Source organism: Littorina saxatilis, linkage group LG12, assembly GCF_037325665.1.
Source record: "Littorina saxatilis isolate snail1 linkage group LG12, US_GU_Lsax_2.0, whole genome shotgun sequence".
Lineage (NCBI taxonomy): Eukaryota > Metazoa > Mollusca > Gastropoda > Littorinimorpha > Littorinidae > Littorina > Littorina saxatilis.
This window is the reverse complement of record NC_090256.1, coordinates 36,702,275-36,728,370: the sequence shown is the minus strand read 5'-3', so window position 1 is coordinate 36,728,370 and position 26,096 is coordinate 36,702,275. Positions and strand designations below refer to the sequence as shown.

Below are 26,096 nucleotides of genomic sequence, written 5' to 3'. Positions count from 1 at the left end.
CCTTATCTCATTTGTGTGGAATAGACTACAATAACTGCAGCATGTGCTGACACACACGGTGACACTGACACTATTTATTGCACACATACACATGTGCAATCAACTTCAGATTGGTTTGGTGAATTCAGTCTCAACAACTGCAGTACATGCACACTCTCTGTCATGAGAGTTTCACATACACACACACACACACACAAAACTGCAACACATGCTTGCTCTGTCTCTTTCCAACACACAAACAAACACACTGACCCACACAACCTTGAATTCGCTTTCACACGTTTTTATTCAATATTCAATAAAGTGAACTGATCAATTTTCCACCTTATCAACCATTCTCCCCTTCTTCATCCCCTTCTTCATCCCCTTCCATCCCATGTCGTTCTCACTCACAGAGTCACTGTAAATCCCTTACCCCAATCAATCAATACTTTGTCTGCCACAAAGCAAAGAACAAGTAATGTCGCACCAGTTATAATTACTAAACACACACGCAGAACATTGCAAAAGAGGAAACACCTCCAGTGAGAGTGGCCGGAGAAGTTGAATAATCTTGCCGTATCAGCCATAGTGCGATATCGTAGTGGTACCTGCGATGAGAGGACACCCTTGGGACAAGCAGTGTCCCTACACTGCAGGTGGTCTACCATGATAGGTACATTTTGATAGACAAAGGAACAGGTGTCCTTTTATGGGGGGTGTCCTCTCAAAGGAGGGGGCTTAAATCGCAGGTAGCACTGTATTATTAAATGTTCACTTTCCTTTGATAGGTAAGCCTCGTTTCAGAGAGTGACAGAACAAAATGGTCTCACACAGCACGGAGAGATCAAGTATCAGACGCATCTTATGCTGTGTAAACATCACACCTATCATCACAAGGAGAGTGTTTACAACAGCACTTAGCTGGACTCCTAGGGTTGGTTTTTTGACCATTGGAGAGATGACCAAGGTGACCAAGAGACATACAAGGAGGGAAGCTACGAAGCTACAAAGCCATGTCATTATCAGAAGCTTAACCCAGATGTACTTCAGCTTGGGCTTATGCTACTTGAGTTCATCACCGTATCATGTCCATAGAAAAACGAACTGTGTTTTATTCTTACAGACTCAACCGATCCTCCATATGTCCCTTCCAGCCATTTGAATTTCAGGAAATCATCAACAATTACACGTACGTACAAGAACAAAAAGTACTTGAAATCCTAATGAAGCAGTGCCTAAAACGTCGTAAGATGAATGAGACATGAAAAAATGTCAATAACCAAGAACATGGGAAGTTACTGATGCAATGTATTAAAATCATAGAAGTTACCAATATGTTTTTTTCTCAATATAAAGACAAAAAATAACACAGAATATCTCCTGCCTTTCAGAACTGGATGCTACACACTGAATAATAATAACGAGGCCCACGGATGACGATTGGTACCTGATGACCAAAAGAGTTCACAGCCCAGTTCAGCTGCAGAATCTTGCATACCACATTCTCTCGCTGTGCAGTGAATCAGTTCATGTCTATGGCAAAAGAAAGATGGTTCCCCAACAACTACAAGGCGTAGTCCAATTCGTATCTGACGTACTGGTTCTTTGCATCATTGGGGACTCTGGGGTAGGAAGGAATCATGCCGTCCTGGGCGCCAATGTACACTGTGTTGTAGACCTTCCAGTACACATCTCGAACTTTGCGAGCTGGGTGAAACAGACCCTGCAACAAACGACCAGACATGGTTTTAGATATTTCATTATGCAGCAATTGGCAAAACATGGTTTTAGATAATTCACTCTGGAGCTATTGGCAAAACATGGTTTTAGATAATTCACTCCGCAACAATTTGCAGAACATGGTTTTAGATACAGTACTCTGCAATAACTGGAGGAAAAAAAACCTGGTTTCTGATACTTTACTCTACAACAATTGACAAAACATGGAGAAAACTTGAGTACCCAAGCAACTGCTTACCTGTAATGTGTACTGAAGGATTTTGGAGGGTCCAATGGCCACCCTCAGCCCCTCAATGGCCCCCATGAAGGCCTGCACGACGTGAGGAGAACTCTCAAACACGTTGGGCCACACATAGTTGAGGAGATGGATCAGAGCGTCCTCACAGCCGAAGCCCGCCACTCCCAACGCCATGTGCTGGATGGCAGCCATTGCTGTTTGTCGGTGAACCAAATCTCTGCAATCATAAATATTTGTACACATTACTACAACAGTAAAGACTACCATCAAAGCAAAGTACTGGCCAAATACGACATGCCTGCTACAGTCACAGCTAGTATGATAATCCTATAAAGGATTTTGAAATTGACAGGTCTTCGATCGTTTTCAGTCATTGGTAATTTGAAAATCTTGCTAAAGAGCTCAAGAGCAAGCAAATATTTGGAAAGGCAGGTGGCAGTGGAAAGTATTTACACAAAAATACCTACTGCTTGTCACGCAAGGCTTGGCATGTCCCATATACATAGATTCTTGATTGACTGCTTCTAGTGAACTACCTGTAAACTCTCTCTTTCATGCAGACAACAAACACACACACAGACAGCAATCTCACCTGTCCATAAGCGCATCCTCCAAGAGAGGTGTGACAGGGTAGATGTAGTCTTTGCCCATTTCACCAATGTACTCAAACATGAAGGACAGCGATTTCAGCACACCGTTTTGTACGTTCAGCTCTGGCACTCTGTACTCGTTCATCAAAGCTGGCAGAACTGTGAAAGGCGAACATGTCTCGGCAACAATGGCAATGGCTACTGTTGTGCACACACGATTCTGACGCTCCTGTACCTTCAGGTTGTTCAACAAAGTGGCCAGCACATCATGGGGCCTGAAAACACACCAACAGTTATTTGTACACAAATCAGTAGATACGAAACGCTAACATCACAGAAAAAAGTTAACGGTATGACACATTTTGGATCAGTTAAACATATTGTGTAAAGCCTATTCTCTAGTGACTAGTTAAATCAGCTTTCTTTCTCACAAAGTTTACAGATTACAGACATCAACAAAGCTAAGCATCTGAATAGAACTCGAAACACAAATATAAAGAACATGATTATAAAATCACAATGTACAAGAAAATGCCTACAAAACTACTCTACAACCATGAAAAGACCAGGCAGACACCTACCCGATAGCTTTGGCGATGTAGCCGAATGTGTTGACTGTGGCTCGTCGGATGGCCTTCTTGTGGGCCTTGAGCAGCTCCAGTAACTCAAAGCAGATCCTCATCCACTCCCTGGCCGACACAAACTCTGCTCCTCGGTCAGCAATTCGCCCCACCAGGTCAATGCAGTTCTCTTGTACCTTCTCATGTCTGAAACACAGGAACAGCAGAGACTTCAGACAAAACTACTACAGTACTGACATGTCCTGTACACAAAAGAATTGAGAAAAAGTGTGTGGCTTGACAGTTTACCGTTTGCTTTTTCAACCGTACAATTTTAATGAAATTGTTCCAGGCCAACACAATGCTTGTGAATGACAAAGCATGTTAATGTATGAATGGCAGTACCATAATCCCATTCCTTCCTGAGGTTACAACTGTATGTCCAACACCACCCACCCCCCTACCCCCCCCCCCCCCCCCACCCCCACACACACACACACCCTTTATCTCAGGGTAAAAGGTGATATCTGTAATCAACAAGTTTCACAAAGATCCTTTGCTTCAAGTCACAGTAACACACTTTTCAAAAGTCACGACATTCTCAATGGTGTATACGAAGAAATGGTAGCCACCTGTTCTTCAAGATGGGTGTGAGACGAGGCAGGAGATCTTTGATGGGAGGGTTCATCTTGGTCATGCCGATGACGTTGACGATGGACTTGAGGGCCCCCAGGATGGAGCCCAGCACCTCGGGGTACTCCTCTCCCAGGTACTCGTACAACACCACTCCCAGGTGACCCATCAGCTTCTCCTGCACACAGGTACGTCAAGAGTGAGCGAAAGCACAAGAGAGCAAACACTTATGAATACAAGTTCAAACCTGTGCTTTCCTTAAATGGGTGTGCCAGCTAACAGAAGAGTAGGGAGAGGTTCTCCCAACCCCATCCAATATATATAGGTCTCATGAAACAATGTATCATCATTGTCTGTAACCCAATTTATTGTTTAGCATTTGGAATGTTTAATACAATGAACAAAACAGAGCTGTAATTTATTGTTCCTCTTGTTTAAAGGCACAGTAAGCCTCCAGTAAACCATCACAGATACGGTCAGGCTTTTACACACAGTACAAACTCCCTTTCATTTAAACACTCACCGATTGAGAACATCCTAGGTGCCCCCCGTAAAGAGCGAACAATTTTCAAAGAATTTATTTTTGCGTGGTTTATCTTACCCCTGAGCCATCGTGAACCCGTGTGATCCAGTTTCCCTTTTTCACAATGTAGTCGTCAGTTAGTCATTTGAATGCGACTCGATGTGAGCTTATTTATAATAGCACGTTTTTATGCATGAAACAAACGGCTGTGGTTCACAAGAACTCTAGCGATGGCTTTTGACTGTTGAGAGGAACGGCGATATGCATAAACCGTCGTCTGCTACGACCCTTGCGTGACCCTGCTTCCGGGCTTTTCTTTTTTCAAACTTTCACAACTTCGAAATGTACTGATCTTGTCTTGATGAAAAAAGAATTCTGTTATGATTAAAGAATGTTTGTGTAACAAGCTGTCAATTTATTATTTAGATTTTAAAAGTTAGGTCCAGCGCAAAAACGCACCACGGTCCAAACACATTTTGATAATCATCGATTCACAGCTATCGCCAGTTTACATCAATAGAATGAGACCCGAAGGGAAGTAACTCATGTTCGACCCGAGTTCAGGATGGGTCCAAAAAGTGTTCGAGACAATCTGCAAAATTAATTCTTTAACAAGAAGATCAAACGCTCGATCGAGTCACTTTCGCAGTTCTGAATATTATATGAGGCATCAGATGGACAGGAAGAAATTGCTATTCACAACACAATACAGATGTAAATAATTTGATGTAAAGAATAATCCTATAAAGTTTGAATCAAATCCGATGAATAGTTTCAGAGATATGATATTTCAATTTTTTTCCTTCAAGACATACCTGTGACCTTGAAAAAGGTCAAAGGTCACCAAAGCAGACGTCAAAGTGTAGAGGTCACTGGGAGTCACGTTCACATAAAATTTGAGCCCGGTCACTTTTATAGTTTCCGAGAAAAGCCCAACGTTAAGTTGTGTGTTGCCGAACAGAAAAGGCTAGTTATCTCCCTTGTTTTTCTGATAACGTTCGTAAAAGGCTACAGATGTAAATACTTTGATGTAAAGAATAATCCTACAAAGTTTCAATCACATCCGATGAACTTTGTCAAAGATATAAAATGTCTAATTTTTCCTTTGACGCTGACCTGTGACCTTGAAAAAGGTCAAAGGTCAACGAAACCATCGTTAAAGTGTAGAGGTCATTGGAGGTCACGACTAAACAAAATATGAGCCGGATCGCTTTGATAGTTTCCGAGAAAAGTCCAACGTTAAGGTGGTGTCTACGGCCGGACGGCCGGCCGGACAGACTAACACTGACCGATTACATAGTCACTTTTTCTCAAGTGACTCAAAAATTGCTCGCTCTTTACGTAGGGCACCTAGGATGTTCCCGTTTAGTGAGCGTTCAAATGGAAAGGTGTTTGTACTGTGTGTAAAAGCTTGACAGGATCTGTGATGGTTTACGGAAGGCTTACTGTCCGGGCGTGATCATTCCGGTATTGAATATTCATAACAGCTGTCCAGCACCAAAACGAGGCGCCATTGTTGTAGAGGAGCAAGTCCACAAAAATAAATTCTTTGAAAATTTCTCACGCTCGACAGAAAGCAGCCAGGATGTTCCCGTTCGGTGAGCGTTCAAATGGAAGTATGCTTGTACTGTATGTAGACGCTCGGGGAGCTCTGTGATGGTTTACGGGAGGCTTACTGTGCCTTTAATGAACTAAATGTGCCACCAAAAACCGCTCTAACAATTTTGGTTGTCATAAATGCTTCAGCAGATATTAACTTGGAAAATATTCAACTCAAGAAAAATTCTTGCAAAACAAATGTGACTAACCTCTTGACAAGTTTTCATGACGATGGCGATTCTAGAGATGAGGTCGGCAGCCTGTTGTCGCACTTTGGCGGACTTGTTGTTGAGTCGCCACAGGATAGTACCACAGATCTGAGGCAGGTAGGGCTTCACTCTCTTGCCTAGTGCATTCACCACTGTGCCAAATCCATTCAGCATCACCACATCCTTGATACAAAACAAAAAATGAGCAAAAAAGGCAAATAAAATCATTTAAACAACACCCATAATCCAACCTGTCACACCAACAAAGCAATGAGTAACATAAAATTCAGTGAAACACAAGTGTTATGAAAAGGAATCCAATACCCAAACTGTAAAGTACTGACCCTGATGTTCAACTGTTTTGTTAGGATGAAAGTCCACAGAATTATTCACACATGCAGGCATACGCAGCATGCGCGTACACTATCTCACTCTCCCCCCTACACCTACTACCTCCCTCAAAAATTCTGACCCAAACCGAACAGCAAGAAATGCTGACCTCAGTGGTCTGTTCCTGGAAGGCGTAGAGGATTCCGTCAATGAGCTGTTCCTCCAGACGAGAGTCGATGTCGGCGGCGCCCAGGTTGGACATGATCTTCTCGATGGTCTCCATCACCATCTTACGGTACTGCTCAGCCTCGTCCTTGAGGTCATCCACCACGCGTGACACGATCTCCGCCGCCCCAACCTTGTTGGCAATCTCCACTGTGGTGTCTACCAGCTGGAAAACGACATGACTTTATTGTTTTAGCATACCATGACAAGACATTTAAACAATTATTTTAGTCAACCTGCTTACTAACTGGTCACGAGCATCCGATTCCAAGCACCCCAAGTACTATCGTTCCTATCAGCTACATGTGACATATCAATGTAAATGAAGTTGATCAAAGAAGTCTGCCCAGGCTATTCAATTTCAACAGATCTTCTCAAAGAAAATAAATTATCCCTTGCAATTACACAGAGTTCACCAGAATAGTTGTTTTGCTTTTTGTGGTGAATGTCTTGTACAAAAACATTTTACAAACGCAGCTGCACAGAAAAGGTTTCTTACATACAGCTCTCTCACTGCTGAATATGCAAACATAACTACGTGGGACTAGATGGTGACTGACCTGTCTGTAGTTTCTGCGGTCGAGGGCCATGCGCTGGTTCCAGAAGTGCTTGAAGAAGGGGGGCAGGATCTCGTCCTTGATGTACTGAGGCTCCACACCATCAGTGGCACAACACTGCTTCACCACCTGGTAGACAGAAACACTTTCACATCAAACACAACGCTACAGACTAATGTTAAAACTTTTGAGGTATGAAAAACTTATCTAAAACTGCTTTTCAGGGCAAATAAACAGAAATTTAAAAAAAAAAGTTATTCATTATTCAGAAAAGTAAACGTCAGAGCTGACCTATCCCAGGTGGTGTTTTTGGGCCTCAGTCTTCAATCATGTACGCATACTATTTTGTTCTGACACCTGGCCGGTCAACCATTCAATAGTTTTGACATGTAGGACATCTTCTAATGAACCTTTTGTTTTAGTTTTTGTAGTCACATTTCAACCTATACATATTTTCAATCCAGATCCAACTGACCTTTTGTCCTCTGAGTCTTGGAAAAAAAAATGCCAAGCTATACAAAATGTTCCAAGCATTTTACTTCAAAATACGGCCTTACCACTTAGCATCTTAGTGTAATAAACAAGCAAAACCAAAGTCTGCCAACTTCAAAAGACAGCTTAATAAGGCACACACACACAAAAAAAGTCTGTTTACGGTATCCAGACCGACCCTATTTTTTCGCGCGACCCTAGACTTTTTTTTTGGCATTTGGGGGAAAGAAAAAAAAGAGAAAAATTTCTTTTGGCAAAATAACTTAAAAATATATGGTATTTATGGGGGGAAAAAATAAATAAAAAAATCCCGACATACCGACCCTATTTTTTTTGCCTATGTTGGCGTAAACAGACTTCTTTTTTCTTTTTTTTCCTAAACAAGCAAAACCAAAGGCTGGCCAACTTCAAAATACAGCTTAATTAACAAGCAAAACCAAAGGCTGGCCAACTTCAAAATACAGCTTAATTAACAAGCAAAATCAAAGGCTGGCCAACTTCAAAATACAGCTTATTTAACAAGCAAAACCAAAGGCTGCCCAAAACTGACCTTCAGCACAATTTTCTTCATTTCCTCATCAGGAGACTGGAACTCTCGAATGAGGATCAACATGACTTCACGGGTGTAGTAGTTGGCGTACTCAGCGTCCATGAGGGGGATGAGGTAACCAATGGCTTTCAGGAAAGCAGCCAGACCCTGCAATCATTGAGTCCAGTGTAAGACAAACAGTCATTTCAAACAGTCGGAGGATGTCAGATGATGCAACCACAACCAGGCATGGGAATTGATATAAAGAAAAATCTTTGAAAACTAAGGGGATCCCGGAATTTGTTTGATATCTAGATTAAAATCTGTGCAATCTGGTGCATTCTAGGAGTATGTTTTATGAATTTTACACAGCAAAAAAAACTAACCAAATTTATTACTTAAAAAATAAAATTAAAAAATAAATAAAATACTGTCACTTGTAGGCTCTGTTGAACTGTTTGCAAAAGTGACTCTTGCAGAATGAAGGGATGGTTTTATGGAGGGCATTGGTCATTCTACGCAGATTGTCTTTTTTGATTTTTGTTCCACAATTTCTTTTTTTTATCACAAGAGGATTTTTTTCTTTTCTCGGAAATCCTCGGATAATTCCCATGCCTGCACAACTGTTCCAACCGTGAAACTGGCCTCCAAGTTTTCTTTTATTTCAAGTGCTAAGAAGCGAGCAGCCCCCCAAAATGTGATAAATTTCAACCAAGGTGAAGGACGTTTTAGTATCTTTACACTTTCTTTATTTCTAGTGAATACAGAAATGTGGTAATTTAAACCTCAGAACCAGAAAGTCAAGGGTGTTCGTTGTCTTTCAGTCAAGGGTGTTCATTGTCTTTCAGTCAAGGGTGTTCATTGTCTTTCACTCAAGGGTGTTCATTGTCTTTCAGTCAAGGGTGTTCATTGTCTTTCAGTCAAGGGTGTTCATTGTCTTTCACTCAAGGGTGTTCATTGTCTTTCAGTCAAGGGTGTTCATTGTCTTTCACTCAAGGGTGTTCATTGTCTTTCAGTCAAGGGTGTTCATTGTCTTTCAGTCTGTTCATTGTCTTTCAGTCAAGGGTGTTCATTGTCTTTCACTCAAGGGTGTTCATTGTCTTTCAGTCAAGGGTGTTCATTGTCTTTCACTCAAGGGTGTTCATTGTCTTTCAGTCAAGGGTGTTCAGTCTTTCAGTCAAGGGTGTTCATTGTCTTTCAGTCAAGGGTGTTCATTGTCTTTCACTCAAGGGTGTTCATTGTCTTTCAGTCAAGGGTGTTCATTGTCTTTCAGTCAAGGGTGTTCATTGTCTTTCAGTCAAGGGTGTTCATTGTCTTTCACTCAAGGGTGTTCATTGTCTTTCAGTCAAGGGTGTTCATTGTCTTTCAGTCAAGGGTGTTCATTGTCTTTCAGTCAAGGGTGTTCATTGTCTTTCAGTCTGTTCATTGTCTTTCAGTCAAGGGTGTTCATTGTCTTTCAGTCAAGGGTGTTCAGTCAAGGGTGTTCATTGTCTTTCACTCAAGGGTGTTCATTGTCTTTTAGTCAAGGCTGTTCATTGTTTTTCAGTCAAGGGTGTTCATTGTCTTTCAGTCAAGGGTGTTCAGTCTTTCAGTCAAGGGTGTTCATTGTCTTTCAGTCAAGGGTGTTCATTGTCTTTCAGTCAAGGGTGTTCATTGTCTTTCAGTCAAGGGTGTTCAGTCAAGGGTGTTCATTGTCTTTCAGTCAAGGGTGTTCATTGTCTTTCACTCAATGGTGTTCATTGTCTTTTAGTCAAGGCTGTTCATTGTTTTTCAGTCAAGGGTGTTCATTGTCTTTCACTCAAGGGTGTTCAGTCTTTCAGTCAAGGGTGTTCATTGTCTTTCAGTCAAGGGTGTTCAGTCTTTCAGTCAAGGGTGTTCATTGTCTTTCAGTCAAGGGTGTTCAGTCAAGGGTGTTCATTGTCTTTCAGTCAAGGGTGTTCATTGTCTTTCACTCAATGGTGTTCATTGTCTTTCAGTCAAGGGTGTTCATTGTCTTTCACTCAATGGTGTTCATTGTCTTTTAGTCAAGGCTGTTCATTGTTTTTCAGTCAAGGGTGTTCATTGTCTTTCAGTCAAGGGTGTTCATTGTCTTTCAGTCAAGGGTGTTCATTGTCTTTCACTCAAGGGTGTTCATTGTCTTTCACTCAGGGGTGTTCTTTGTCTTTCAAGGACACCTTCAGATTAAACTTTACGCTCTGAGGCTTTACTTCAAATAACACCCTCACTACATACATCCTCACTATAGTCTATTCACTGACCTTTCCTCTGTGCTGGCGAATACCCTTCCAGAGTGGTTTGAGGACACTGTCAAAGGACTCAATACCGTATGGGGTTGCTGCTTCAGCCAGGGCGGCCAGGGCCAAGGCTGTGATGGTTCGAACCTTCTGCTGCTCATCCACCAAACCTGTTCAAACACATAAGAAGCTTGCATTATTCACTTCATAAATTGGTACGCTGTTTTGATCAGGAACCATGGGACAGTCTTCTTTTGACAGTCTGAGACAAGTCTAATGGTACCAAGGGCATAATATGGATGCCTTTTCACAAGCTGACTTCCTGCATTTATCAGCTACTCAACAGCTACACAAACATCTGCTTCAACTACTTCAGTCAAGAAATCAGACTTTATCTTCAACTCTTCTCCAGCCTAATCACTAACTATAGTCTTCCCCAAACTTTTATCAGCCTTATCAGTAACAGTAGTCTTCTTCAGACTTTTCTTGAAGCTTAATCGTCGTCTTTCAAGACGCTTTAAAATGTAAGCTGGAGCAACGAGCAAACACTCAACTCACCATGCTCAATAATCTCCACCAGGTTCTTGAGATGCGGCAGAATGGCACAGCCCATGAGGATGGCGATCTGCTGCACGATTTTGATGCCTGTGTGGCGAGCCTGCCAGGACTTCTTGCTCTTGCAGACAGCCTTGAGGAAAGGCAGCAGGGAGGGGATGCCCAGGGCTGATGCTACCACAGCAAAGGCACGAGCTGTCGTGTTACGCACGTACTCATCCATGTTGTCAATGTCGGGACGCATAGTGGAAATCATGGTGGCCAACCCAGCAGCCTGCACACACAAATAGAAGCTTGTATAGCCTAGGCATGTAGTAGACTGTAGTAAACACACACGGGTAAACAATCATTCTCTTGCAAGGTTGAACTTTGGTATATAACTCATTTTTACGCCTCTACTCACCTTTATCACTTAGTTACAATGCAATCCTTTAAATTAGAAATATCCTTTGTTTTCAGTCTCACAAAAATATTTAAAGCAGCTGTTCAACATATGACAACTTCCACTTTAAAGATTTCATTTTACAATAGACCATCTTAACAAAATTCTTACCTTTGCCAAGTTAGAGATGATCTCTCTGCCTTCCACACGAGCATAGTAGTCCTCGTCAATGAGCAAGGGCTCGATAACGACAAGGATTTTGTGGACGTAAGGTCGCACGAGGTCGTCCAGTTTGTACAGGATACGGTCAATGACCTTGACCAGCAGATGGCGCTCCTGATCCTCCAGTGTGGGCGACATGAGCAAAGGCAGGATCTGGTTGAACAGTGGTCCGGCACCAAACTCCCTGGCCTTGTCTGTGATTTGTCTTAGTGCAGCCTGAAACACAGCATCACAATTGCATGAAGACAAGTAATACAATACATGTGAAGACAAGAAATGGAGAAATACGTATAATTTTGGCTTCCTGAAGAGTATGTTACCAGGTGATGCTCCTGAAAGAGACTTAGAACACCATCAGTAGGTAGGTATTTTTTCATTTTAAGAAAAGGGAAGCTTTGATTCTTTAAACTAAACACTGTTTATGGAAAAGAACTTCAATTTGATTTGAAAGCCATGGTGACATTTAATTTCCTTGACTGTCTGGGTCTGTAAGTTATCACTAAGGTCTACAAAACTAACCTTCCTCATTGGTGGAGTTCCATTTTTGATTTTCAGCAGAAGTTTCATGATCTTTCTCTCCTTCTGCTCCTCTGGTGACAGCGTTTCTTCATCCACTTCAACCTGCACAAAAACAACAAAATCATTAGCAAATATATTCCTCTAACAATTCAAAGGTTGTTATTGTCGCAAAGCTTGTTCTAAAACTACTTCATCAGCGAACGACGAAGAAGAAGAAGAAGAAAACTACTTCATCTACATGTATTACCAACACAAGGTTGAGTGACTTGCTTTGAATCTCTCATTAGTTCTGGGTCAAAAGTTTTCCCTCAAATAACTGCTCAGTGTTCATGTAAATCCTCACTGCTCACAACAAACTTCACCTGCATTAGCGCTTGGCACGGCTGCACATGGGGCATACAAACTTCGTCTCATTTTTTTTTTAAACCATTAGTACCGCTGGATGACAGTGACCTTTCAGAGGTCAGGTCTGATTTTCTTCTGGCATTACAAGCGTAAACGTGTATCGAAGGGCAGAAACTGGTTCAGGTTTGGACAAATGCATCCATGAGTTTGGTTTATGCCTCACCAACTCAACCAAGATTGAACAAGAAACTAATAGATGAAACATATTCTCTCAAACACTCGAACCAAAGGGTGCGTGCTTACCAACAACTTGTCGAAGTACTGCATGTCATCAGGCTTCATCATGGGCAGGTTTCCCTTGGGCTGCATGTCCACCATGGCTGTCTTGCTGTCGGGCGTCTGCATGCGGAAACCTGTGGGTGTGCCTGCTTGACCCACCATGGGTGTAGGTGTGGCGATCAGCTTACGAGCAGGCGTGCGAATGGGGACATAGCCTACTGGGGGTTGCAGTACCTGAAAAAATAAAGACAAGAATTAGAATACAGAAGGAAAGGCATTTTAAGACAAACACCCAGCCAAACACGGGTCACGACAAAAGCAAAAACTCTTCTGTCATAAATGGTAACAATAACCTGATTTAGCCCAGAGTGGGGTTCACGGTCCCACTATATAAATCTGAAACAGTTGCTCTTCTTTCAGTATGTGATGTCACTTCCACAGGATCTAATTCGGGGCTGTGCCAAATGCAACCTAAGCAAACTCAAGTTTTTTTCTTCTAATAATCTAAAGGCAACTTATTAATCTTCGCCTATATTTCAGCTTCATTTTCTTTGATATGTTACAAAACAACCTGTCTATAACTTAGATCTGACACATTTCCCTTTGTCGCTCTAGATAATACACAAGCAGTTGATAAAATCAAGGCACTATTTTTTACAAAAGAAAATCTACACACACATGCAAGAAACCAGTAAAACTAAGCAAAACTATTCCAAACCTTGTATCCAGGTGGGAACATGGTGTCGAGGTCGTCATCACTGAGTGGACGATTCCTCTCGTCAATCTCTCGCTGCCAGGTGTAGGCCTGCAGCTGTTCCGGCGTCATGGACATCAGGTGACCAGGGGTGGGTGTGGCCATCCCCATGGCTTTCGCACCAGTGGGGGTCACCCCACTCGGGGTCATACCAGAAGGTGTCATTCCAGATGGGGTCATGCCACCGCTAGGGGTCATACCACTGGGGGTCATGGCTGAAGGGGTCATACCAGAGGGGGTCGTACCACCAGGAGTGAAGTTGGGGGTCATACCCCCAGGTGTGACACCACCTGGAGTTTCGTCCCATCGGGATCGTCTCTTGCTGGCTCCCGGTGTGGGTGTGTCTTGGATGAGGTCACCACCACCACGATCTGTGCGAGGTGTTTCTGCCCACCCTGGCTCATGGCCTGGCGTCTCTGAGGCTGTTCAAGCACACATAATGATTAGTCAACTAAAACTCATGACAATGCTCATACACTTAAAGACAAAAAGAGTACTGATCTGTGATTTTGCATGTCCCCCGAACAGCTTCTGCTCATATACTCTGAGACTGTACACTTGTGAGGAAAGCAGCAAAAGTTTAGTTAGACAAAGACATTTATGCCTTGACCATACAAATGTCGTTATGAGCAGCGGTGAAAGTTGTTTAAGTTTAACTAAGGATAGACAGACAAAGATCATGTAACACTGATCTCAAAATCTACCTGTATACAGAAAGCCCAATTTGTCCATACAAAAGTCTAGCCTCAAATCAATAATAATGATAATAATAATATGGGAGATTTATAGAGCGCTTTACGTTCTCTAAGCGCTTTACAATGAAAACAAGAAGGGCAAAGCCCATACGACTCACATGCTTGACCTTGACCTTTACATGACCTTGACCTTCAGCTAAACCTAGCAATGACATCATACACTAAGAACTGCTTTACACATTGTTCCTACCAAAATACATGTGACCTTGACCCAAGGTCAAGGTCATTCAAGGTCATGCAACACAAAGCTGTTAATTCAAGACATAGGAAGTACAATGGTGCTTATTGGCTCTTTCTACCATGAGATATGGTCACTTTTAGTTGTTCACTACCTTATTTTGGTCACATTTCATAAGGGTCAAAGTGACCTTGACCTTGATCATATGTGACCAAATGTGTCTCATGATGAAAGCATAACATGTGCCCCACATAATTTTTAAGTTTGAAACAGTTATCTTCCATAGTTCAGGGTCAAGGTCACTTCAAAGTATGTGTACAATCCAACTTTGAAGAGCTCCCGTGACCTTGACCTTGAAGCAAGGTAAACCAAACTGGTATCAAAAGATGGGGCTTACTTTGCCCTATATATCATATATAGGTGAGGTATTCAATCTCAAAAACTTCAGAGAAAATGTGAAAAATGTGAAAAATAGCTGTTTTTTAGACAACATTTATGGCCCCTGCGACCTTGACCTTGAAGCAAGGTCAAGATGCTATGTATGTTTTTGGGGCCTTGTCATCATACACCATCTTGCCAAATTTGGTACTGATAGACTGAATAGTGTCCAAGAAATATCCAACGTTAAAGTTTTCCGGACGGCCGGCCGGCCGGACGGACGACTCGGGTGAGTACATAGACTCACTTTTGCTTCGCATGTGAGTCAAAAAGCATGTGCAGCAGCATTCAGCACACAAGTGAACAACGAAACACTACATCAATACAAGCTGCAAGCATACTAACACAGGCAAAACATTCAAACATTCAAACACCTGATCAAAAATGCACCATATTGAAATAAAAATTAATCAAAATACTGTGTGAAGAAGTGTGTTTTAAGGTTTGATTTGAAGGAACAAAATGTTTGGCAGTGTCGGATAGAGTAAGGGAGAGAGTTCCACGCAACGGCAGCAGAGTGGGAGAAGGCTCTCTGACCGTGCTGTTTGCGACTAAAAGAAGATAGACGGAATATTCTAGTGTCTACAGAAGAGCGGAGGGATCGTGAGGGTGTATAGAGTGTGAACAGGTCAGACAGGTAGGATGGGGCTGAGCCAGATATTATTTTGTAGCAGATACAGCAGCACTTATATTGGATTCTCAGCTCTACAGGGAGCCAATGAAGTTTCTTAAGCAAGGGGGAACAGGACTGGAACCGAGGGGCTTTGCAGACAAGCCGGGCTGCAGAATTTTGAACGCGCTGCAAAGGATGGATGACATGAGGACAGCCAATGAGAACAGAATTTCCGTAGTCTAATCGAGAAAGAATGTAGGAGGAAACAAGGGTCTTGGTGGCATCTTCGGTAAGATATAGGCGGATAGAACCTATTCTCTTAAGCTCGATGTAAGCGGACTGACAGACTTTCATAACAATCTCTCACCTCTCTCAGTTTTGGGTGTCTCGTCCCATCTGTTTTTCCTGGCACTAGCCCCGTGACCCGGGGTGTTGTCTCTGCCAGGTGTAGCCGCTCCAGGCGTGGCATGACCAGGTGTGGCGTCCCACTGTCGGGTAGAAGGGGTTCCACCAGGGGTCTCACCCCCTTTGGGACGCCCAGGAGTCTCGTCCCAACGCGATGGTGTGGGTGCTGCGGACTCTGCAGCATCCCAGGACGATTTCTTCTTGGGAGCTGAGGCTCCGTTGTCTGTGGACTGGTCCCAGCGACGACGTTTCCCGGCTTGCTTTTGTGCCTCTGCCGCCGAGGATCCGTTGACGGCATGGAGTTCTCCTGCCTTGGCTTTCTCGTGCATCTGCTGACGTAGCCCTGCCTGTAAAACAGAATTTCCCAAAATGAAACATGAAAATATCAGTGGGAAGTACCACACACAACACATATTCTTTCTCCTCCTGTTTCAGTTTTCCTTTCGTACTTCACATTTCCAGTTTCTTCAGTTGATCTTACTGAACACAAGGCTAAGCTACAAGCATTATTCTAGGAGAAATAATTTGTGAAACCAACATTATTTGTTTATCTGCTTTAACCTAACATGATACTGAATGATTCAGTCAGAGAGAAAATGAAACCACTTCATGAAACTGTTCTCTAATCAAGATCTATTCTCTTCTCATTCCCCCATAGCAAATTCAGACCTACCTGCTCTTGGTCCAAAGAACGTTCGTGCATGATGTCGGCGAAGGTTCGAGCAGCAAGCCTTGGGTCTGGAGTTTTGTCGCCTGGAAGACACAAGCAGAGTAGAGTCACGACAAAGTCGTGACAGAAACAAATTAGTTAGATCAATGAATGAAATGCTTGCAACATTTTGGTTACAAAAGAAATTTACATCCACAGAATGACCGACATCTGAAGTGGTTGTAGCAGAGAGTGGAAAATTCACAGACAGACAGACAGACAGGTCAGAGATTGTGACTGACAGAAAAAAGAGTGTAACGTCGTCATTCTTGTGGATAGAAAGAAAGAACTAGTCTTCAGTAAATTTGATCTCGGCCTGGATCTGAAGCAACTCAGACCCTGAAACTAGATTTTTTTAAATTTGATATTTACCTCACTTCGGTTAATAACAATCAAAACACCATAAAAGTCTCCAATAAGAGTCATAAAAGAACCAGCTGCCTTTCACTTTCAGCCTTTGTGAAAATACTCCAGAAGCATCAGGACAATCTGACAGTGACACACTGGTTTGTGGATTACTGCCTTATACGATGCCCCTTCTGTTGTTTTTATGTAACAAAAACTGATCATCCTCCTAGTTGATGAAGACTAGTTCAAACTTTCAAAACTCAGGCCCTGAATGCTGAATCTCCAGCATGTTTTTGTGTTGTATACGTACGCATTCATTTTTCCTCCAGTCGCAGAAGGAATCCTCAGCCACGCGTCAAGCCTAAAATAAGTCTGAGATCAGTCAACATTAAAAACGACCCAGCACTTGTTTCCCCTCCCCAATACTAGATCCTCATCCTACCTACCTAACTTCTTCAAAACCGGAAGTAAAAACAAAAAATAAAACAAACAAATGTCCTGTTGGAACATTTAGTAACAGCAACACTTACATTGCCTTTAAGTTTAACCTACCAAATTACACTGCCAAACAGCAGAAATCCTCAAGTTATTCAAATACAATTACGACTTGTCTGCCTATTTGTATCACCAAACTTACCATCTCCATCCCATTTCCAGGGGAGTTGAAGCTCAACTGACTCACATTTATATGTGAATATGGAATTCTTCGCACTTGTTCCAAAGCTACATTTATATTTTTTTCAGTTGAAAATTTTTTCCAAAAAAATCGATTTCCAGTGCTCATTTTCTTTAATTTGTTAAATGGTGCCTCACATATAGCAAATTTAAGTTTGTTTGCATGCCAAAATGCCTTGCAAAATGCCAGATAATTTATCATTAACAGATTACCTTTGTAAAAATAAATTTAAAACAAATTGCACTAACATTACTCAAGAGGAGAAACAGACCTAATCCTTAAGCTGGGACTCAAGTCAAAGTCTTCCATATGCAGATGAGCTTCAATGCGAAAGGCTAAAGCAAACTAATAGGTGAATAAACACCCATTATTACATTTCTTCACTTTTTCCACTGCATTATCACACCAAAAAATTATAAAGGCAGTTTGATAGCAACTTCTGTTACAAGAATCTAGTGAACAACTGCCCTTACTAAGTCATAATTCTAAGTTCCCAAAGCCCAAAATGTGGACGTCGCCTCAGTCAAGCGTTACAGTTGTGATCATGCATAAAAGTGATCTTTATGCAGATTTATATGGTGACTGGTGGTGGCCAAGGCTTGGGGTGGCGATGCTAGAAAGGAAAGATATTTCCTCATTAGTCTCGGCTTGGTAGTGGACAGTCTTGCAACAAGTTCATAATACTACTATGCTTGTACAGTACCACTAACAGTCATAAACCATTCCCAACCGAAACACAAAATAATCAGACCTCCGACAGCTCTTCAAAGCTGTTCAAAGTTGATTATGCTTGAACTTTTTGTGAAGATATCATGCTGTAATTTAGATGTTACTGTGATGTAGTTTTATTGTGTGTGTTGTTTTCTGGGGTTTTGTTTGTTTGCTGTAACTTGGATGTTACTGTGTTGAGTTCTCATATTGTAATCCTTAGGTGTCATTGCAAAGCACGGAGAGCACAGAATAATTGTGTGCTTAGCCACATAGGAGCTTTTGATTATTATTATCAACTATTTTTTACTTGAAGAGCAACTATTAATCATAAATTATAATTGATGAGTTCACTTTGTTTCACCCTGGAACACAGTAGATTATGCTGAACGGCAGTTGTAGCTGCCACTTCCTTAGTTAACACACAGCAATGAGCAGGGATTGTAAAACTTTCTTGAATTATATGCAGACCTGGGAACCCCCGTTTTGCACTTTAAGTATTCTCAAACAAACTTGGTATATTTTCAGAAAAATGAGTGAACTCCACACAGCATTTGAACATCCATGATTCAAACATGCTACGCACGAGTCTGTTAATTAAGTTTACAAATACATTTGAAACAAATGCTTCTTTCAAAATGACAAAACTGTAATCATTGATCAAATGCAGAGTTATAAAAGTTACCTCTAATCATTAAAATAAACAGTGCACCAGTAAATACACAGGAATGACAATCCATATGTGTAATGGTTTATCAAGAATATGCGTCACGTTACATACTACGAGAGCTGCAAGACGGGTGTGTCAAAATACTTCATCAGCTTCAGGATGCACTTGTGAAGAAAAGTAATCTAGGAATCTTGTTGTATTTTTTCCCCACCGTACTGATCGTATTTTAGACAATCAAGCTTACAAAATACGACAAAATCGTATGGGTTCCCTCCCAGGTCTGTATACGGCATAATTCTGACCTACATAGCAACAAAACTTCAAAGTATTTTCAGGATTGTGTTTGGTTCTGAATTGAAGTTACAAAAAAGTGCACTATCACAAATTAGTTGTGGGCTTCCTCTTATGGTCAATTATACTCTGTACCGGTCATATCACACCTCTCCCCTTTCTACATTCTCTTACAGTCTGCTTGTCTGCAGAAGTTCAGTCACAATCTGGCTTTTGTCAGGAATTGTATACAATACTGCTTCAGTGTTTGGGACTGCTGGAGTCATCACTAGCTGCAATCTCATCATCATAATGAGGAGAGGGTGCTGCAAGATTTATCTCCAAAGGGCTGGGAATTCTAACGTTTTACCACAATTATACATGGCATGTATACTTGGGTTATGAACAAAGAAATTGATCTTTTTTTTGGAGGGGAGCTTTCCTGAACAGATACAGACTATTACTCATGGTGGGTAAATGTGGATCCCTTCTCCTCGTCACATAATCTGTATCATCTCTTTGCAATTTCCACGCTCGTGAATTACATCACAGTCGGGTGGATCTAAAGCTTTGCTACAAAACCCAGATGGATCTAAAGCTTTGCTACAAAATACCATGCTGCTCTGTTTGACTCAATGACTGATTAAAAATAAATCTGTGACCGCATTCATAAACAGGGAGGATATTACTTTGAAAATAAAATGATAATTTGTTCACTGGATTTACATCCAGCACTAGTGTTAGTTACAGGTCCAACTTAAATGATTTCTTGACCATTGCAGATGTTTTATGACCAAAAGCCTTTGGGTATAATGTACTATAAATTCTAGTAACACTTAAACATTCATGCAAGTGAACCTTTAGCAGCACAGAGTTGATAACGATAAGCAGCTATATGAAGTTTGACCCTCTAATCAGTCTATTGACAAATCACCATATCAACATCACTGTAAAGAGTTTACTGCCGCCATTCAGGAATACAAGAGTGACATTAATTCAGGTTCACTTGCATGTGTATATGATACACTGTATTTGTCAGCCCTGTGTGCATGAGAATGATCCGGGAACATCCCTTTGGATAACATTTATCAATAGGAAAAAGCAACTTGTTTCAATGACCGTTAGTGTTCGCTCCCTTAGCTAACTGCTTTTTACTATTTACATTTCCAGTAATTATCAGAATAGAAGTTTTTAATGATTTTAAAGCTTTGAAACAAAGCCAAGTCCATAAATCGAAAATGCATACACATCAAAAGAAGCGTTTCATTTCTTCTGCTTCATTCTTCCTCTGAGACCAACAGAGGGCTGACAGACATAATCTGACATCCATATGTTAAACACAGACAGATTTCACAAGATATTCTCACACATGTCTAAAACACAGAGTTACATGTACTACAAAAATGCTGCAAAAATACTGACTTGCAAAGGGATCAAATCGTTCAGGTGAGATTATCATGTTCCTCCTGCGTGCACGATACTCGTCCTCTCTGTCAGATATTTTAGGGATCCTGTGCTCTGCCAGTGGGTCATAATCCTGCAATGAAACAAATGCATTGGATATTCAAATGTGTTTTAGACTTTAACCTCTTAAATGACACACATAAACAGTGATACTCACACATGTATACCTTACAATATACATGCAATTACTAACACTACATTTTTCTAAATAACTTTTCAACAAAAATAACTGCAACTGCAAGGAAAGATCCAAGTAAAACATAAACTGATAATGTAAAAAAATAAATAAATAAAAAATCACCAACACGTCAAACAATATTAAATACAGATAACTCGAGAATTAGCCCAAAGGGGTGACATCACATACTAATAAAAGACTTAATAATCTGAGATTCTCTCAGTGACACGCAAAACTGCCACAGGCTGAATTCTGACGACTACTGCAATATAAACACAGGGCCTAGCATTGGAAAAAGTGAGTTCAGCTTACAAAGGCGGGGGTCTGGGGGCCGCAGGAGGCCCCCAGTGGGGCCCAGGGGCAAAGAATTTGAAGATTTTTTTGAGATTTTTTACCTAAAATGACCCCCCAAGAAGATTGAGCAACTAAATTATGCCTTCACCAACAAGCAAAACACAGACAGAAAACAAGAAAACTGACAATCTTGTGTTATTTGGCCTAAAAGTGCCATTCCCACTTCCAGGAATACCTGGATTCTTTGTCACTGAATGGCTGACCACGTTCAACAATGTCGCTTCGAGACATTATTTCAAGTCTAGAGCCACAAAACACCGGCACAAAGCATGCTCGCGCGATACCAGAGGAAGTGCGTGCTCAAGCAAACTGTCAAACCGATTGAGAATTGAACCGAACGGCGCACAAAACGAATGCTGGGACTGTTTGGGGAATAACAGATTTTTGCATTTCGGCGTACACCAAATCGAGTTCCGCGTACTGGAGATGTTATTTCGGCGTAAAGTACGCCGAACGGCTTACAATGATAGGCCCTGTAAACATAAGCACAAACCTAAACTAAATTACCTTGTCGTTTGCTGTCTCGTGCAAGAGATTCAAGGGGGCAGTGTATGTTGACTTCTTCCCCAGCACTGTGGTTGTGTCTTCTTCCTCCTGAAAACAGTTCAGAAATAAATGTCAGCATTTTTCCACCAGGAGGTGTTCTTTTAATCAAAAACTTAAATCAGATACCATTGCATACCTTCTAAAAAATTGTAATGTAAAATCGAACAGCTGGCAACTCTTAATGTTGTAACTAATCGATCTACCCATTACTTAATGTTAACTAAATTAGAAAAACAATCTGAAACTGCCAAAGTATAACTCAGCAAAATCAATTCAAACTTGTTTCTTAGTCTTACCAATACCATTACCACACACAACATGACTAATGAAGGACAGCAGCATCCATATTGTGATCAGTGTGGGCCCTTCCAAGTGACAGACACTGGTTGCTTACTAGTATAAAACATGACTAGAGTATATATTTATACATCAAAAAAGACATCACACGAAAGCGGCACTTTTGGCTGTTCCCATCGTATCCTCTCAACCACAGGTTGATCTTACAAGTTCCTGTTATCATTCATCCGCTCTGTTGACAGGTGTTTTTTTTAACAGCTTGCTCCCCTTTATATGGTAAATCAACCAGCCATAGGACGTCAACGTCCCGAGCGAAATCTTCAAAATCTCCAAAACTTCTTTATCATGTCCTTTCGACGATCGGTCAATGCACTTCAGAGCTGGAGTGACAACATAATGTTGGTCACACTTGAATATAATTTCTACTTCAGTTTGCTTTCCAAACCGATATGAAGTGAACGGGAGCATAGGGTCAGTTATCAACTTAACTCGCCTCGAACAGTGAGATCGACAGAAAGTACATTACACTAATACGAACGGAGAGACCCGGGTACCGAAGAGTTGATACTGATCCCCATGCTTAAGTACTAATATGTAAAATAAAAACTCAATTTACACCAGAAGGAAGTGAGCCATGTTATTTCAGTCGTAAGAACGCCAGATCTCCAATTCGTGAGGTTGCAATGGTGGTCACAGGTTTGAAAACCTTAGCACTATAGCAGGCAAGAGCATATTCAACTTTTTTTTAATCAATTTTCTGTACTCTTAGTCTTACTTCTCTAGTATTTTAATCCTTCTTTTTCAATCTAAAGGTTGGTTTTGTGTGATTTATTGAAGATCAAATGAATCAAAGAATTATTGAGTAATTCCAATGAACGAATTCCCAGAATTACCCATTTTATTTTTAGTAACATGAGCTTCGACGGCATGTAATGATGGTTAACCACTTCTAAGTTCTAATCATTAAGTACAGTTTCTGTCTCAACTTATCAGAACTCAAGACCGGAATCAACACAGATGTGTATGATTTTTAAATGTCACTTACATCAAGGTCATCCGTTGTGGCAATTGAAGTGTCATAGCCGACAAATCGGCTGTCAATATCGACAGTGGTGTTGCCGTAGATATCCTGGTCATAGTGACCAGTGGTGCCCAGCCCAACTCTATCCTCTTCATCTTCTGCTGCGGCATTGGAACTCAGGCCCTGTCGTTTGGCCTGGATGTTCCGCACCTGCTCTTCAATTTCTAAAACAGAAAGAAAATTACATTGATTGATTGAAATGAAAAAAGTAGTGGTGGCACAACTACACAAGCAGAATGAACGGTTCTGTCACAACTTGACACACGTGTCAAAGTACTAAAAGTAAAAGTAAAACAATTTAATTTTAAATAAATTAACCACACAAATTACAATGCGAAAAATATTTGGTCTTTACCTGCAGTAAAATATACAGGCTCAGATTGAATACTGTGAGAGTTAAAATATAATTATGGTGTTATTAGCCTATTATTCGGTTCCTCTTGAGGTCTAACGAATGACGTCTCACAACGTGCGCGGTCGTCCTTGGCGGTCAAGAAAGCCGCGGGCGCAGCCGCGATCATTGCGCAGACGACACTTCTAGACCGCCAATATTTTTTATGCGCATCACGTGCTCCACATAAATTGGCCGGAAACGAAGCAATTGGGAAACCTGGATAAAAGGATTGTAAATTAATAATTATGTAATTTGCCCATGAGCTTTTTGGAATTACATCATTATCAATCAGCTTCATAATCATATTCCTAGTAGCTTACTCCACAAGAAACAATAGTATTATCATTTCAGGAATGACACAACTGACCACCCAAAGCAGAAAAGCTTGTTCTACTTATCAAAACAGCATTGATTCTTCTGAAATGTGATTGTGAATGTGAAAAGGCAACGAAAACAATGTAAATTGTTAATGTTATCCTTGTTGATTCGCACTGGATATGTAATGAGCACTTCTGATGTGCTATTGAACATAACCCACGATAAACAAACAATATATTCCCTTGCTACAGTTCGTTAATATAACGGTAGCGTGCACTGTATACCGAAAATTACACACCTTCGTGGGAAGCAGCAGCCATTTTGCAACAAATGGCCGACGATGTGTGGTATCCCATAATACGCAAGTGAACTGCGCATGCGCCACAACAAAATGCGCCATCTGTGTTCCTGGTGGCTCAGTGGTATACGTGTCTGAGCCGTGCCCGAAGAGTCCGAAACCCTTCTAGTTCTGTTCATGTTTTATGCAAACTGTTTGATGTCTTCCGTTTTATTACCCTTTAGAAATAGGGGCGGGTTTGAGAAGACAGTCTTTCCTCAGTGTCATTGTTGCTTGATTTTTACCTTGAAAAGAGGTTGAATTTGAATCCCCTTCAACCAGAAAAGCAAAATGTACACATTCGGAAGTTCCTGCTGGTAACACCATAGTGCCAGGGGCGGATCCAGGGGGGGGGGGGGGGGGGGGGGGGGGGGTTCATAGCCTACAAAAAATAATAATAAAAATATAATAAAAATTGAAAGTAAAGAAAAACTTATGGCTCAGATTGCACCAGATTGCTCCATTTTCCTTGATTTTTATCGGCACCCATTTAATGCGTCAAAAGAAATGATGCTTTTATCACAAAAAATAATGCAATTTTCACAAAAAATAATGGTTTTATCACGAAATATTTACATTATCACAAGAAATTTGAACTGTCAAAAAAAAAGGTGTTAAAATCAAAAGAAACAAGTCGCGTAAGGCGAAAATACAACATTTAGTCAAGCTGTCAAACTCACAGAATAAAACTGAACGCAATGCAATTTTTCAGCAAGACCGTATACTCGTAGCATCGTCAGTCCACCGCTCGTGGCAAAGTCAGTGAAATTGACAAGAAGAGCGGGGTAGTAGTTGCGCTGAGAAGGATAGCACCCTTTTCTGTACCTCTCTTCGTTTTAACTTTCTGAGCGTGTTTTTAATCCAAACATATCATATCTATATGTTTTTGGAATCAGGAACCGACAAGGAATAAGATGAAAGTGTTTTTAAATTGATTTCGAAAATTTAATTTTGATCATAATATTTATATTTTTAATTTACAGAGCTTGTTTTTAATCCAAATATAACATATTTATATGTTTTTGGAATCAGAAAATGATGAAGAATAAGATGAACGTAAATATGGATCGTTTTATAAAAAATTTTTTTTTTTTACAATTTTCAGATTTTTAATGACCAAAGTCATTAATTAATTTTTAAGCCACCAAGCTGAAATGCAATACCGAAGTCCGGCCTTCGTCGAAGATTGCTTGGCCAAAATGTCAATCAATTTGATTACAAAAAGCCGGATATGACGTCATCAAAGGTATTTATCGAAAAAAAGAAACAAACGTCCGGGGATATCATTCCCAGGAACTCTCATGTAAAATTTCATAAAGATCGGTCCAGTAGTTTGGTCTGAATCGCTCTACACACACTCACATAAACCACGACCCTCGTCTCGATTCCCCCTCTATGTTAAAACATTTAGTCAAAACTTGACTAAATGTAAAAATCAATTATCAATAAAATAACTGTATCTTCTAAAATAAATTTAGTTCGTCAAAAGAAATACTCTTTAATCAACAGAAAAAATACTCAAATCAACAAATAAAATAAAACATTCACAAAAATGTATGATTGAGTGCTTGTCGTTCCAACTGATCTGAGTGATATTCTTCGGCCGCCTGAGCTTGTTTTCTTTCTTTGTATGAGACTGAACTGGACTCACTATTCACTCACTGGACTGAACTGGACTCACTACTTCGTGATACTGATCAGGTTTCTATCGCTTCTTGTATATTGATTTTGCTTTTGCCTGTTACCCAACGTACAAAATCGAAAATTGACGCGTTGTTTAAAGACGGTATCCAGAAACCTAGAGGAATTTTGGTTGCCCTTCGCAACAGAGGGTGTCAAGCGATGCCCACTAAAAAGCCA

The 26,096-nt window shown here is 40.9% G+C and overlaps 1 protein-coding gene across 2 annotated transcripts; it reads right to left on the bottom strand.

Annotated features, from left to right (window-relative positions):
- Window positions 1–267: 267 nt before the first annotated feature.
- Window positions 268–24,274, bottom strand: LOC138981840 (splicing factor 3B subunit 1-like). 2 transcript variants are annotated; one of them, XM_070354939.1, is made up of 21 exons: window positions 24,198–24,274; window positions 23,152–23,351; window positions 21,771–21,857; window positions 20,690–20,804; window positions 16,560–16,639; window positions 15,849–16,233; window positions 13,462–13,919; window positions 12,768–12,977; window positions 12,120–12,221; window positions 11,550–11,816; window positions 11,000–11,270; window positions 10,466–10,611; window positions 8,229–8,375; window positions 7,190–7,315; window positions 6,574–6,795; window positions 6,075–6,257; window positions 3,743–3,921; window positions 3,132–3,317; window positions 2,553–2,825; window positions 1,961–2,177; window positions 268–1,705 (listed from the first exon to the last, which is right to left on the bottom strand). In XM_070354939.1, exons 1-21 carry the CDS (start codon window positions 24,253–24,255, stop codon window positions 1,547–1,549), a joined length of 4,071 nt encoding a protein of 1,356 aa, XP_070211040.1. In that variant the 5' UTR covers window positions 24,256–24,274; the 3' UTR covers window positions 268–1,546. The 2 variants fall into 2 exon arrangements, with proteins under 2 accessions (XP_070211040.1, XP_070211041.1); XM_070354940.1 differs by lacking the exons at window positions 20,690–20,804; window positions 21,771–21,857; window positions 23,152–23,351; window positions 24,198–24,274 and adding an exon at window positions 17,254–20,638.
- Between the last annotated feature and the right edge of the window lie 1,822 nt (window positions 24,275–26,096).

Bases quoted from the DNA above. Each gene is read 5' to 3' on its own strand.
- LOC138981840 (XM_070354939.1), bottom strand. From the start codon at position 24,255: ATGGGATACCACACATCGTCGGCCATTTGTTGCAAAATGGCTGCTGCT. The intron at 12,978-13,461 runs GTTTGGAATAGT...TTATTTTTTCAG, and splicing joins TGTTCCCACCTGGATACAAG to GTACTGCAACCCCCAGTAGG. The intron at 11,271-11,549 runs GTAAGAATTTTG...TTGTGTGTGCAG, and splicing joins TCATCTCTAACTTGGCAAAG to GCTGCTGGGTTGGCCACCAT.